This window comes from Lepidochelys kempii, chromosome 8, assembly GCF_965140265.1.
Source record: "Lepidochelys kempii isolate rLepKem1 chromosome 8, rLepKem1.hap2, whole genome shotgun sequence".
In the NCBI taxonomy this organism is placed as follows: domain Eukaryota; kingdom Metazoa; phylum Chordata; order Testudines; family Cheloniidae; genus Lepidochelys; species Lepidochelys kempii.
In genome coordinates, this window is record NC_133263.1 from 73,785,873 (window position 1) to 73,801,299 (window position 15,427).

General features: G+C 44.5%; 1 protein-coding gene across 5 annotated transcripts in view; it reads right to left on the reverse strand.

Annotated features, from left to right (window-relative positions):
* The window catches only part of ABCD3 (ATP binding cassette subfamily D member 3), a 76,053-nt gene extending 62,083 nt beyond the window's left edge, over positions 1 to 13,970 (reverse strand). For 3 of the 5 annotated variants that reach the window (XR_012160408.1, XM_073357003.1, XM_073357001.1), the window contains exon 1: positions 13,804 to 13,970. Coding sequence is in view for 3 of the 5 variants with exons in the window: in XM_073357003.1 (XP_073213104.1) it covers positions 13,804 to 13,916 (113 nt within the window). In the remaining 2 variants the exon portion in view is untranslated. Of the gene's footprint in view, positions 1 to 475; positions 590 to 13,386; positions 13,494 to 13,803 lie in introns of those variants that run through there. The other 2 variants (XM_073357002.1, XM_073357005.1) reach the window with 2 other exon arrangements.
* Positions 13,971 to 15,427: the final 1,457 nt, after the last annotated feature.

Consider the following 15,427-nt stretch of genomic DNA (forward strand, 5'->3'; position numbering starts at 1 on the left):
GGAGACCAATCTATTTATTTTTATTATATAGCACCCGGAAATAGTAGGCAGTTCACAGAAGCTACATAGCTGCTCTGCTGAGTTTACAATCCAATTAGTTTCCAAGCACTATATTTCTTAAATAACTTTAGAAACAATCAAATTAGTAGCTATTACATTTTTTAAAAATGTTAAAAGAATGTCACAGTTGCAAAGTCGAACACTCAAAAAATAGGAAATGACTAAACTAAGGTTGCCTGTACAACCTTAATTTGGTCTCCTGATGTTTTATGCGTTAGGATATAGTCTTTAATTACATGATCACATACTACTGTATAGGGAACCTTAATTTTGGTATTTTCTTAACTTCTGAGTGTTTCACTTTTCAACCATAACATTTTCTTAATGCCTTTTTTGGATTTTAATTTCCCTAAACCTTTAGGGAAGCAAACAGAAAAAACAGAAATTCCATCATGGAACCATGCTTATCCCCTACCTTATGCGTCGTCAGCAGGGTCGGGACCTTCAGGTCTACAGAACAGACCTTTGCCACTTGAGCTAAAAAACCCATAGCACTAGTAAATTGTTCTCCTTGTAGTGGTTGGGCCATCTAGAGGAAAAGTCAAGTTTTGCCAGTAAATTTCACGGCTATTTGCTAGAGATAACAAAGGAATGTTAGGCTCAGAAATCCTGGGTCAATTCCAGGTTTTTGAAGGGAGTGTGCTCAATGGTTATAGAACAGGGATAGGCAACCTTTGCACGCGACCCACCAGGGTAAGCGCCCTGGCAGGCCGTGCCAGTTTGTTTACCTACAGCATCTGCAGGTTTGGCCGATCGCAGCTCCCACTGGCCACGGTTCGCTGCCCCAGGCCAATGGGGGCTCTGGGAATTGGCGCGGGCCTAGGGATGCGCTGGCTGTCGCTTCCCGCAGCCCCCATTGGCCTGGACCAGTGAATCGTGGCCAGTGGTGGCTGCGATCGGCTGAACCTCAGGACCCGGCAGGCAAACAAGCCGGCCTGACCCACCAGGGGGCTTACCCTGGCGGGCCGCGTGGCAAAGGTTGCTGAGCGCTATTATAAAACATTCTGCCCCTATACTCTAGCAGCCTATCCCTATTCTACCCCTCTGCTCCTATCCTATCCCTTTCCATGCTCCAGTCCATGTCCCCTTCTTCTCATATTGCTTCCAGGCAGCTTCTGTGCCTCCCCCCTTTGCATTCCATGTAGGCACCTTTTTCCTTTTCCACACTACCCGAGCACCAGTATGGAGTCTCCTTGATTTCAGTTCTCATTGCTGGTGCTACAGTGCCACTGAACACCCAGGAGGAGCAAATGTAGGAAAAGTCCTGCTCGGCTCTTGTAACTCTGGGATGTAGTATGCTTAGCCCTGTTGACATGTAGGAGCTGTGGGGAGATGGAGTATGGTCAGTACAGAGGGAATCTTTGGAAAATTTAGCTGCTGGCCTCCAAAACTCTAGTGATAATTTGATTTGCATACGGAGTTGTAAGTGGCCAAATTTGGCCAGATTTCATGGGAACAGCGAAAGGTATATCCCTGACAATAGGCAACGCCCTATCAAATGTTACATTTCTGCTCCAAAACATGAAGGCTCTAGAGCGTCTCAATAACTGTCAACATTTTTAACATTGTTTTCCTTATGTATTTTCCCCAACCTCATTCCCAGAAGCAGTTGAACCATTTTAGTTGAAACTTTCCACAAAAATTCATTTTGAAGCAGACACCAAACTTGAAAAATTTCAGCCCAATTTAAATTTTACAAAGATAAAAGCAGCTCAAAACGGTCTTATAATGGAAAATGTGAGGCAACCTTAACTAGAGTGTCACTACCAGTTCTACCCCCAGATGTGACTGACTTAAAAGGAGGGTGACACCAGTGCATCCAAAAATAGCACTTAGCCCAGTGTTTTAATCTCAAAAAGTAAAATATTCAAAGATGAATTGCTTCTTGTATGGCAAATTATTTAAGGATACAATAATTATATTACATTGGAATTCACAGGTCTTTAAACACCAAAGAATTCTACTCTTCCAGTACCACCTTGAATTAATCTGAAATATGTCTAGAAAGAGAATTAAAAGTTAACAGTTACTCATTAGAATGTTTTGACCAGGGACCACTACCAAATCAAAAATATTTTACATTTTGTGTTACATTACAAATCACACGGTGTTTGGGCCCAGTAACTACTTCTAACCACAAGCGGAAGAATAAAGTGAAACCACAAGAAGGTTGCTTATGACCAGCTTACTTATTCCCTGTCTCTACCTGAAGGTCCTTGGTCACTCTGTCAAGGGCATATTTTTCCCACTGATGGTAATTCACATAGAGAGAGCTCTTAGATCTTGCAAAATTGTATCACTCCATCTTCTTTTTGGTTGGACACATCCCAAGAGATGTGCTATGAATGACAAAATATATGCTGGAACTTCCTGCCCTATTGAAGTCAATGTAAGTTTTCCCATTGACTTCCAGGGGGCAGAATTTCACCCAGGATGCGTTTGTATGCAATCAGATATTATAATTACACCATACCAAAACAGATCTCTGCCTAGACACAATAAAGTTAGTATGTACTAAGTATACTAGGTATATGGTAGGTATATGGATTGAGAGTTATCTCCACTGGTTATATAAATCTATCAATATTTTCATGTACTTTATGGTTCACACAATTGTTATTTCAGTATCAATTATTTACTTGATTACACTAATAGCCATTTCAAAATTCAGACTTTTGTGACAAAGTACTAAAAGATTAAACTTGCTTATTGAGCTCTGGTGATATGGGGCAAGGACTGAGGCAGGATTTCATTCTTGGTTGTCCAATCTTTCTTTTTAATTTATTTCAATGGCTGCCAGTGGAGAATAGAACCCCATGCTTTTAAAAGCTAAAACAGATTTTAAGTCAGTCCCTTTAACAGAAGCAACGATTTTCAGCTGTCAGACACTGACCACAATAATTGGAATAATTTTTGTTCACATCAACAAATCTTAATTGATGTACTTGGGGGAAAAAAAACATTTCAGCATGATGTAATCTCTCAAATAGGACTAGTTTCTATGTATCACATATGTCTAAATTTAAAATTCTAACAGAAGCCACAACTTCACTTATATTTTTATGCAGCTCTGGAAGTAAACTAAGCAAGTCTAGTCCACTCCGGATAAACAAAAATCATGTCTGAGAGGATAATACTGATTGAAAAACAGGGCAATTTATTGTGAAACATTCCACTATACGGATATTTCAGTCAGAGGTTTTAATATAGAATACTAACAGAGTAGTTCCAGTAAAACAATGTTTTGTACCATTTCTTTTTAATAACTTCTGCATAGTTTGGTTAGGAGAATGCATCACAATGCAAAAGAACAAATGCTCCTAAATGATACTACACTTTTAAGTTTTATAACATCATTCATTAGTTTTGTGGATCTTCTAAACAAAATGTTGAGACACATTCAACTGGAAGGTAGTAATTGACCTTTCCCCTACTAAGATACGCAATATATGATTATTACACTACTTAAGGAACTTTTATGTTACTACAGGACTTGAGTCATACTTTACCTTGCCCTTAATCCCAAAGGCATCAAACAAGCAGGTGAAAGTTGACAGAGAAGAAACATTTTTGCAACTGCCTTGCATAAAGCAAAATTAGGATAGGTACTATGACACTTTGTGCAAGACACACGTGTTCTGGCTCTCCGAACAAGCAACTCCTTGATTTACTTAAGAAAATGATTTTCTAACCTTTATTTTATATGATTTGATTCCTAAATAGGGCTTACAATACCTACATCATCCTTCATGATACTCCTCAAACAAAAGGATTTCAAAGTCCAGAAATTTTTAAAGGTGAAATTCACTTTTCCCTGCACTCAAGCAATATTATCAGCACTGACAGAGAAGCTACATAGAGGAAAGAATTCCACCCACAAAAAAGACCAATTTACAGGGTGGAATAGAGGCAACAACTCTTCCACACCCCTTACTCAGTTACCCAGCTACTAGATCCATAGTTCTAGTCCGTTACCCCTTCTAGAGAGATCTGTTCAGGACCAGCAAGAAGCCCCCAGAACATCCACTCTGTCCCCCCACCCCCAAAAACACATACACCTTGTGTAATAGCCCCACAGGATTTAAATGGTGCAACACACTTCGAAATAATTTTTTGAGATTTGCACAAGAGCTTACTGTTGATTATTATTTATAGTTTAATAACTCAGAGGCCATACAAAAAAAATCTGGTAAAATGATCCCTGCCCCAAGTCATTTACAATCTAAATTAATGACAAGATGCAATAGGTGAATGAAACTGACAGACTGCAAGCAGGGCAAGGCAACAGTAATAAGAGTGTGCTTTCATGTAGCCTAATGGTGCATACAGTGTAACTCATCATTTGCCTAGCTTTTGACTGGTAACATTGTGAAAGCTACATGGCTGAAGTAAGGCTTATGAAAAAGTCTGGAGGACAGGGAAGTGGATGAATGGATTTTTGGTGGAAGATTATATCAGGTAAAAAGGCCATCATGGAAAATAAGCATACGTACTTGTGGGATAATTGGCTGTGTCAAGGTTCCTTCCCCACTCTGAACTCTAGGGTACAGATGTGGGGACCTCCATTAAAGACCCCCTAAGCCTATTCTTACCATCTTAGGTTAAAAACTTCCCCAAGGTACAAACTTTCCTTGTTCTTTGTTTAAAACGCTTGGTGGTGGCAACATACGGTTCAAGGACAAGGCAAAGAGCCCACTTGGAGATGTCTTCCCCCCCAAAATATCCCCCCGAGCCCTACACCCCCTTTCCTGGGCAAGGCTTGATAAGAATCCTCACCAATTTCTACAGGTGAACATAGACCCAAACCCTTGGATCTTAAGAGCAATGAAAAAAACAATCAGGTTCTTAAAAGAAGAATTTTAATTAAAGAAAAAGGTAAAAGAATCTCCTCTGAAAATCAGGATGGTAAATACCTTACAGGGTAATCAGATTCAAAACAGAGAATCCCGCTAGGCAAAACCTTAAGTTACAAAAAGACACAAAAACAGGAATATACACTCCATCCAGCACAGCTTATTTTACCAACCATTAAACAAAAGGAAATCTAACGCATTTCTAGCTAGATTACTTACTAACTTAACAGGAGTCGTAAGGCTGCATTCCTGATCTGTTCTTGACAAAAGCATAACACAGACAGACCAACCCTTTGTTCCCCCCCCCCCATCCAGATTTGAAAGTATCTTGTCCTCTCATTGGTTATTTTGGGTCAGGTGCCAGCTAGGTTACCTTAGCTTCTTAACCCTTTACAGGTGAAAGGGTTTTGCCTCTGGCCAGGAGAGATTTTATAGCAGTGTATACAGAAAGGTGGTTACCCTTCCCTTATATTTATGACATGCCCCCCCCCGCCCAATCACAGATAGGGTGAAACACTGGATGTGATTTCTTCCTGGAGCTCTAGGGGAAAACAGAGTTAATAAGACACAGGCATCCCTAAATATACTACTAACTGTATAAAGACTAACAATATTTAGTAGTTAGTAGTATAATTAGAGATTATAGTTAGTTGATTCTGGAAAACTTTCACTGGAGAGTGCACCAGCCACTTTATTAGAAGCTCCTGAGATGTGTTGTATGTCAAAATCAAAATCTTGGAGAGCTAAACTCCACCGAAGAAGTTTTTTTGTTATTTCCCTTGGCGGTATGAAGCCACTGTAGCACAGCATGGTCGGTTTGCAGGTAGAAGCGCCATCCCCAAACGTATGGGCGTAGCTTTTCCAGAGCGTAGACAATGGTGTAACATTCCTTTTCACTGATTGACCAGTGGCTTTCCCTCTCAGACAGCTTCTTGCTGAGAAACACGACAGGATGGAACTCCTGATTTGGTCCTTCCTGCATTAAGACTGCTTCCACCCCACGCTTGGACGCATCTGTGGTTACTAGGACCGGTTTGTCAAAATCTGGGGCCCTTAGTACAGGGTCAGACATGAGTGTCACTTTAAGCTGGTTAAAGGCCTTCTGAAACTCTTCAGTCCACTGAACTGCATTTGGCCGTTTCTTTTTGGTTAGGTCTGTCAGTGGGGCGGCGATTTGGCTGTATTGCGGTACAAATCACCTGTAATATCCGGCCAAACCTAAGGATTGGATCTGTTTCTTTGACTTTGGGGCAGGCCCCTTTTGAATAGCATCCACTTTCGCCTGTAGGGGGTTGATAGTTCCTTGACCCACCTGGGGTCCAAGGTAAGTCACTCTGTTTAGGCCTATATGAAACTTCTTAGCCTTAACAGTTAGTCCTGCCTCCCTTATGCGCTCAAAGATTTTTTGTAGACGTTCCAGGTGTTCTGCCCAGGAATCCAAAAATATGGTCACATCGTCAAGGCAGGCGACTGCACATTCTCCTAATCCCGCTAGGAGACCATCTACAAGTCTTTGGAAGGTGGCGGGTGCATTCCACAGCCCGAAAAGGAGCACATCAAATTCATACAGCCCGACGTGTGGTGAAGGCTGACCTTTCCTTGGCAGATTCATCTAGCGGTACCTGCCAGTACCCCTTGGTTAAGTCCAAGGTAGAGATGAACTGGGCCCGTCCCAGTTTCTCCAATAGTTCATCTGTGCGTGGCATTGGATAGTTGTCTGGGCGAGTTACAGCATTTAGCTTACGGTAATCCATGCAAAAACGTATTTCCCCATCTGGTTTGGGAACTAGAACCACCGGAGATGCCCATGCACTTTCAGAGGGGCGGATTACACCCATCTGTAACATATCCTGGATCTCCCGTTCTATAGCAGTTTTAGCTTGAGGAGACACCCAGTAAGGTTGGACCCTAATTGGGTGAGCATTACCTGTGTCAATGGAGTGGTATGCCCGTTCAGTCAGTCCTGGGGTGGCTGAGAACGTTGGCGCGTAGCTAGTGCACAGCTCCTTGATCTGCTGTCGCTGCATACGCCCAAGGGTCATGGAGAGGTTCACCTCTTCCACACCTCCAGCACATTTCCCTTCGTAATAGACACCTTCAGGCCACTCAGCGTCGTCTCCTCCCTGGGCTGTAAACTGACAAACCTTTAATTTTCTGGAATAAATGGGCTTTAGAGAATTAATATGGTACACCTTAGGCTTTCGGTTGGAGGTGGGGAATGCTATGAGATAATTAACAGCTCCCAGGCGCTCCTGGACCGTGAATGACCCTTCCCACGATGCTTCCATTTTATGGGCCTGGAGCGCCTTTAAGACCATGACCTGGTCCCCTACTTTGAAGGAACGCTCTCTGGCATGTTTATCAAACCAGGCTTTTTGCTCTTTTTGAGCATCTTTTAGGTTTTCTTTAGCAAGGGCTAAAGAGGTTCAGAGGATGATTTGTAGGTTGGTTACAAAGTCCAGAATGTTAGTTCCCGGAGAAGGTGTAAACCCCTCCCATTGCTGCTTCATCAACTGCAATGGCCCCTTAACCTCACGGCCATATACAAGTTCAAATGGTGAAAACTGGGATGAGGTACAGCTCTGCAGGCAAAGAGCAACTGCTGCAACACTAGGTTCCAATCACTGGAGTGCTCATTTATGAATTTACATATCATGGCCCCCAGAGTTCCATTAAACTTCTCCACCATTTGTTTGATGATGGTAAGGGATGGAAACCAAGCGATTCACCCCATTAGCTTTCCAAAGGCTTTCCATAGTTCCTGCCAGAAAATTAGTCCCTGCATCTGTGAGGATGTTGGAGGGCCAACCTACCCTGGCAAAAATGTCTGCTAGTGCCTGGCACACACTTTTAGCTCTGGTGTTACTTAGGCTACTGCTTCCGGCCATCGGGTGGCAAAATCCATGAAAGTCAGTATGTACTGCTTTTCTCTGGGTCTCTTTTTTGGAAAAGGACCCAGAATATCTACAGCTACTTGCCAAAATGGAACCTCAATGATGGGGAGTGGCTGGAGAGGGGCTTTGACCTGGTCTTGGGGTTTTCCCACTCTTTGGCACACCTCACAAGACCGGACATAGGAAGAAACATCCTTGCCCATTCCCTCCCAGTGGAACAACTTTCCCAAATGGTCTTTGCTTCTGTTAACCCCAGCATGGCCACTAGGATGATCATGGGCTAAGCTTAAATAGCTTTATTCAGTACTTAGTTGGAACTACCAACTGTCTCTGAGGATGCCAGTCTTCCCTGGTGTCCACCAGAAAGAGTTTCCTTGTATAAAAGTCCTCTTTCTACAACAAACCTGGATCGATTAGAAGAGCTGAGAGGCGGTGAGTTGCTCCGTGCCGGCTTCCAAGCTCTCTGGAAGCTTTCATCAGCTTTCTGTTCAGTCTGGAACTGTTCCCTTGATGCTGGAGACATCAGTTCCTCATTGGATTGTGGGCCTAGGCTTGGTCCCTCTGGAAGCAATGCAGGTGATGGGACTGTTTCCGTTGACTGTGAACCGCTCTCCGCTGGTGCACTATGTTGGGGTTCAGGCTCCAGCTGAGCCTCTCGTGTAGGGTTATCTGCTGCTGCCGGTGCAGGTTCAGTGGTGCCCTCTGGTGTTGGGGTTGCAAGTACTGGATTCAGTGCTGACAATGGTTCTGGTTGTTCCGCTGTTTCCGGTTCTGAGACTGGCTCTACTACTGCTGTTGCAGACTTTGGCATGGGGTCCGGTTCCATCGCCTCTGACCGGGTCCTGGTAGAAGTTTCCGGAACAGAGCTAGGTGTGACAGCTTGCTTAGCCTGGCTGCGGGTGACCATTCCCACCCTCTTGGCTACCTTCACATGATTGGCCAAGTCTTCCCCCAACAGCATGGGGATGGGATAATCATCATAGACTGCAAAAGTCCACATTCCTGACCAGCCCTGTACTGGACAGGCAACTTGGCTGTAGGCAAATTGAAAGAGTTGGACTTGAAGGGTTGAATGGTCACTTGGATCTCTGGGTTGATTAAACTGGGGTCCACCAAGGAAGCACGGATAGCCGACACTTGTGGTCCAGTGTCCCTCCACGCTGTGACCTTCTTCCTGCCCACACTCACAGTTTCCCTCCACTCTGAGGGTATCTGGGAGGCATCTGGGCCTGAGGACCTCTGGTGTGATTCCGATGCAATGAACTGTAATCTGTTGGGGTCCTTGGGGCAGTTGGCTTTTACATGCCCCGGCTCATTACATTCAAAACATCATCCGGCTGATGGGTCACTGGGGCAAGGTGGGTTGCTGGAGAACAGTGTGGCAGGACGATAAGGTGTCTGGAGTATTCCTTGGCTTGTAGTTGGGGACTTGGGCTGCCCACGGTAGTAGGGTGTGGTCTGAGGGTGTCCCTTCTGGTATCTGCTCCAACTGCGACCAGGGTTGTTTCTCTCTCCTCCCTCCACCCCTTTTGCTCCGGTTTGCCCCAGGTCTCTAGCAGTCTGGGACTGCTCGTATTGATCAGCATAAGAAGCAAGGCTTTCTGTGGAGTCCATTTTCTTATCCCCTAAACACTGTTTTATATCCTCCTTGGACATATTCAAAAATTGCTCCTAAATCATCAAATCACACATTCCTTCAAAGCTAGTTACACCCCTTCCTTTCACCCATTTATCTAACAGATCCTTCATCCGCCTGGTGAATCTTGCCCATATGCTCAAGGTTTAGCTGACCGCCATATTTGGGGTCGGGAAGGAATTTTCCTCCAGGGCAGATTGGAAGAGGCCCCAGTGGGTTTTTCGCCTTCCTCTGTAGTATGGGGCAGGGGTCACTTGCTGGAGGATTCTCTGCTCCTTGAAGTCTTTAAACCACGATTTGACAACTTCAATAGCTCTAACATAGGTGAGGTTTTTCGCAGGAGTGGGTGAGTGAGATTCTGTGGCCTGCATTGTGCAGGAGGTCAGACTAGATGATCATAATGGTCCCTTCTGACCTTAGTATCTATGAATCTGGTTTATATAAGCCACATTACTTAGCCCAGGTCCTCTCTTAAGGGCTCTAAATTTTACTCTATAAATTTCAGGTGTAACTGGAAATTGCTTTAAACCCAAATCCTTGAATTTATTATAGTCAGAAGCCTCATCAATAGGCATCTTACTGAATATGTCTAGAGCTCTTCCAGTCAATTTTGCGACCAATGTGGTCATCTTGTGAGCTTCAGGAATTTGATGGGAGTGTGCACAGTCTCTCAAAGATGAGAAAATATTCAGCAATATCACTGGATTCATCATACTGTGGACATAGTCGCTCCCATTTGTGGATTGTTGGGGAAGGATTGTTAGGGTCATTCGATATATTCCGATGAGCCTTTGCCTTCTCCATCTCCAGTGCATGTTTCCTCTCTTTTTCCTTCTCCTTTTCTTTTGCCTCCATTTTTCTCCTGTGGGCAGCCTCCCTTTTTCTTTGGCTGCCATTTATTTTTCTTTTGCCTCCATTTCCATCTGTCTGAGTTCTACCAGCCTTTCATGTTCCTTTTGTTTTTCCTCAACCTCAAATCTGGCTAATTCCAACTTCTGTTGAACAGTGCAGTCTCTCATCCTAACCTCTCTGTTCTTAACTAACTTTACACCCGAGAATTAGAAAGAAAACAAAACAAGAAAAAACTGGCTTGTACAATTTTGCTGTGCTGTAACCTGATATCCCCCCCCTTTTTTTTTTCTTGATAGCTGTTCTCAGCCTACAGAAAAATCCTTTTGTTATGCCTGCTGCTCTGTCCCGCAGGCAGAGAGACAGAATCTACAGCTGCAATCAACTTTTACAAAACCTTTTAAAATCCTGCTGTGCTTCTGGTTCAAAATGGTCTCTGGTTCAAAATGATCCCACTGCTCTGCCACCAGGTCAAGGTTCCTTCCCCACTCTGAACTCTAGGCTACAGATGTGGGGACCTGCATGAAAACCCCCCTAAGCCTGTTCTTACCAACTTAGGTTAAAAACTTCCCCAAGGTACAAACTTTGCCTTGTCCTTGAACCATACGCTGCCACCACCAAGCGTTTTAAACAAAGAACAAGGAAAGAGCCCACTTGGAGACGTCTTCCCCCAAATATCCCCCCGAGCCCTACACCCCCTTTCCTGGGCAAGGCTTGATAAGAATCCTCACCAATTTCTACAGGTGAACACAGACCCAAACTCTTGGATCTTAAGAGCAATGAAAAAAATCAATCAGGTCCTTAAAAGAAGAATTTTAATTAAAGAAAAGGTAAACGAATCACCTCTGTAAAATCAGGATGGTAAATACCTTACAGGGTAATCAGATTCAAAACATAGAGAATCCCGCTAGGCAAAACCTTAAGTTACAAAAAGATACAAAAACAAATATACATTCCATCCAGCACAGCTTATTTTATCAGCCATTAAACAAAAGGAAATCCAACGCATTTCTAGCTAGATTACTTACTAACTTAACAGGAGTTGTAAGGCTGCATTCCTGATCTGTTCTTGACAAAAGCATCACACAGACAGACCAACCCTTTATCCCCTCCCCTCCAGATTTGACAGTATCTTGTCCTCTCATTGGTCATTTTGGGTCAGGTGCCAGCTAGGTTACCGTAGCTTCTTAACCCTTTACAGGTGAAAGGGTTTTGCCTCTGGCCAGGAGAGATTTTATAGCAGTGTATACAGAAAAGTGGTTACCCTTCCCTTATATTTATGACAGGCTGGATATGTGATAAAGATTGGAGATGATGGCACAAAAACATACTAGAACTACTAGATAGGGTCTAACTAAGTTGTAGAGAGCCTTAAAAGTACTGACAGGAGACATATATATATTGGATGCACTGGAGAAGAGGAAGCCAGTGGAGGAACACTGAGGAGAAGATGACATGACCAAAGTGACAAGCAATGAAAATTATTTTAGCAGAAGCATTTGGATTAGATTTGAGGATGGCAAGGTTGTATCAGTCAAAGGTGAGGAGAATGAAATTACAGCAATCAAGATACATTTGTAAGGGCCTTGAAAATTTCTTTGGCAGTCTGGACACAGAAAGAAGGCCAAATTAGGTCAGGCAGTTTTAATTCAAATCGCCTGTTTAATTAGTTGGAAGTAATCTCTTCTCCCCAGATATGTGTACACTCTCCACACCATTCTAATTCATCTTGTAATAACAGCATTTGGGCTCCTCTCTAAAGTATATAACTGATCATTAGGAACAGTATTTTTAGGGTTACACCTGGCAAAACCCAAGGCATCACACACGACACACTCCATATGCAAGTCTCTTAAATTAAGGTTAAACTCCCACTTCTACATGTTCACTGACACCTATGAAAATAAATCTTTTTGACACAGAGCTTCTTCTTACCACTTGCAGCAGAAGTATAATATATTTAGATAGGTACAGTATGAAAACCTAGGACTGTAGTACCTGAATGCCTCTCCAATCTCACCACTTCCAGGTCCTCAAACAAAATCAGCACAGCAATATTATGCCTAACTTGTCCAAGCAAACGAAAGAAATAACTACAAAAATCCTATAAGACCCCAAACCCTTTAATTTTGAAACACAGGTTTGGCTCTTCACCTCAAATTGCTTTGGCATATTTTGCTGAATTAAAAAAATAGCCTGAGAAATACCATTTTTACTGTCATTCTGATAAACTGACAACTTCCTACAATAGTTGGAGTCCTTTCTTACTGTTTCTGTCATTGTGCAACACACCATCATGAAGCAGCTTTCAGAACCTGCCCTATTGGTAGCTCTTAATATATAATGTATCAATTAATTTTTTAATATTGTGAAGCTTTTATGATCATTTGTATGAAAGACACTTACCAAAATAAAATTGAGTTATTGCTCAATCATTGCTAAATTCTTACTTAAATCTGCTATTTACACCTACTACAGTATATCTTGCTACAAACCATTTCATCTTCTAGATCCACCATCCTGATTTGTTTATGTTTATTCAACACTTTGAAGTTAAGTACTGTGTAGGTGTTAGGTATGCCATATGCCTGTAATACATGTTCAATTACTCAGTCCAGCAAGAGTGACAGCAAAGGGCAGGTTGAATTTAAAATGCATTCCTAACATATCACGCACCTTCTCCTACATTTCCCCAACAGGAAAAACTTCATAACACAACTCACTCTTCAATTACACAGATTAGTTAACACAATGACATATGAAAACAAATATACCAAAATTTCAACCTCATATGCTACAGAACTAGGGTTGCCAAGCCTCCAGGATTGTCCTGGAGTCTACAGGAATTAAAGATAAAGTCATGTCGTCCAACCAAACTTGGTAACCCTATACAGAATCTGATCTCCCTCTCCCTGAATTTCTTATTGATGGAACATACTTCACTATTCTAACATATAGCATAGAACAGAGGTACATTATTCACAGCCCAATCACCGTTCTGTGCAACAGGGCCCATTATTTGTTAAGGATGGATATAATTTACCTTAACTCTCAAAGTTGTATGTCTGTGAATTCTCTCTCCAGCAGCACTTACCAGACTGAGGGAGAGCGAATGGTGAGGGAGAAAGACAGCTTTGTCTGCCGAACAGAAGGGGGTTTCTTGGCAGAACATGTCATGCACAGGGGGGAGGAGATCACGCTCTGCAATTAAAGACAAATAAACCCCAGCATTCTCCTGGCCAGGCCTAGGGGTGGTGGGAGACTAGCAGGGCTCTCCGCATCTTACTTCTGCCCTTCTTCTCTCTCTCATCCCGCAAACATCATTCACTTCTCCCCTTCTCAGTCCCTCAACCACCCCATCTGCCTCTCCTGCGCCCCCCTCCCGTCTCCATAAAAGCCACAACTACCCTTCCCCCCACTTCTCCACCCCCCCCCCCCCCGCCAGCCCAACCCCCTCTCTCCCCTCCCCCCACTCCGGGGACCGGCGTTGCCAGCCTGGGCCGCCCCTTACCCGTGCCTGGTGGCCGCTCTCCGGCGCTTGTTGAGCAGGCAGAGCAGGAGGCAGGCGGCCGCGCCGGCCACGACGGAGTGGCGCGCGGTCAGGTACTTGCTGTAGGCGGCCATAGAGCTAGCGCAGCGGCTGGGGGACTGACCCGCACCGAGCCCAGGCAAGGAGGCTGACGCAGGGAATGCCGGGAGCGGGGAGGGGGGGGCAGGGCAGAGGCCCCGCCCCCTCAGGCCGGCTCCTCTACTGCGGGCTCAGCCCCTCCTGTCACTCAGGCAGGCTCCGAGGGAAAGGCGGTGTGGGGGGGGGCCCAGGCTGTGCTCGGCGCGCGTCCTGAGCTGCCGTTATGCGGCCGGCCTGGCCCCGCGGGGGGGGGCCCCGTCTGCCGTGGGGCAGCTCGGCCCCTGTGCCCTAGGCCGAGTGCCCCACGACTCATTCCCCTTTGCAGACACAGGGGACCACGAAGTGCTTTCCTGGCCTTGGCGGCTCCCCTCTAGCCCAGAGAGACCCCTCACCTGCGGCTGGGGCGCGGCTGTTTGCAATAGATTCGGAGGATGGGCGTGTGCGAGTGAGGGGTTTCCAGTGCCATCTTGCTGGGCAAGTCCCTTCACCTCTGCTTCTGCACCTCACCCAATCCCTGCTCTTCCCTTAGCCTCTGCTTCTGCACCTTATCTCTGAGAAACTGAGTTCAGTGGACGCATTCATAAAGACACAGTAGTTGCAAGAGCCTGGAACAGCACAGATGGGCCAGATTTTCACCCCTGCATTCACACCCTGCACACTATTGCAATAATCTTTGTACAAACTATGCCTTGTGAGGTATCATTTGAAAATGAATAGCTCGCTGGTCAATATTATCATGGTGACATATGTGCAGCTACATTATATGAACATAAACTGAAATTATGACTGTCGTGTTTCCCAGACAAGTCAAAGACAAAGGACAAGCTAAGGCCTCTAGCCAGGTATCATCAAAGTTGATTGACAATCACCTGTCAAGTGGCCATTCTTTAGCAAAGAAGGAGGGCAGGAACAGATGGATCTGCATTCTAGCAAGCAACAGCACGGAACCTCTTTCCCCATGAGACTCTGTGCCATCTCAGTGGGATGGAACTTTATTTAGGAGAAATCCTCAGGAAAATGCTTTTCAAAGGTGACTGAACTACAAAAGGGAGGGGCAAAATCACACCTGTGTCTCTTTCTCTTGCTCCCTTTCACCTAAGAAGACAAAGGAATCAGCCTAGCTGTTTGACTTTGGGGGAGTTCCTGATCTGAGAATTTGGTTAGTAATGTTGCTGGGAACGTGTAATAAGGATTTTACCTTGAACCAAGTCTAGTTTGGTAAGCCCCCCCCCCCAGATGTTCTGGTTTAACTTGGATTTAAACTTGAAGAGTGGTCAGTTTGGATGAGCTATTACCAGCAGGAGAGTGAGTTTGTGTGTGTATGGGGGTAGGGGGGGATGTGAGAAAACCTGGATTTGTGCAGGAAATAGCCCAACTTGATTGTCATGCACATTGTGTAAAGAGTTGTCACTTTGGATGGGCTATCACCAGCAGGAGAGTGAATTTGTGTGGGGGGGTGGAGGGTGAGAAAACCTGGATTTGTGCTGGAAATGGCCCACCTGATGAT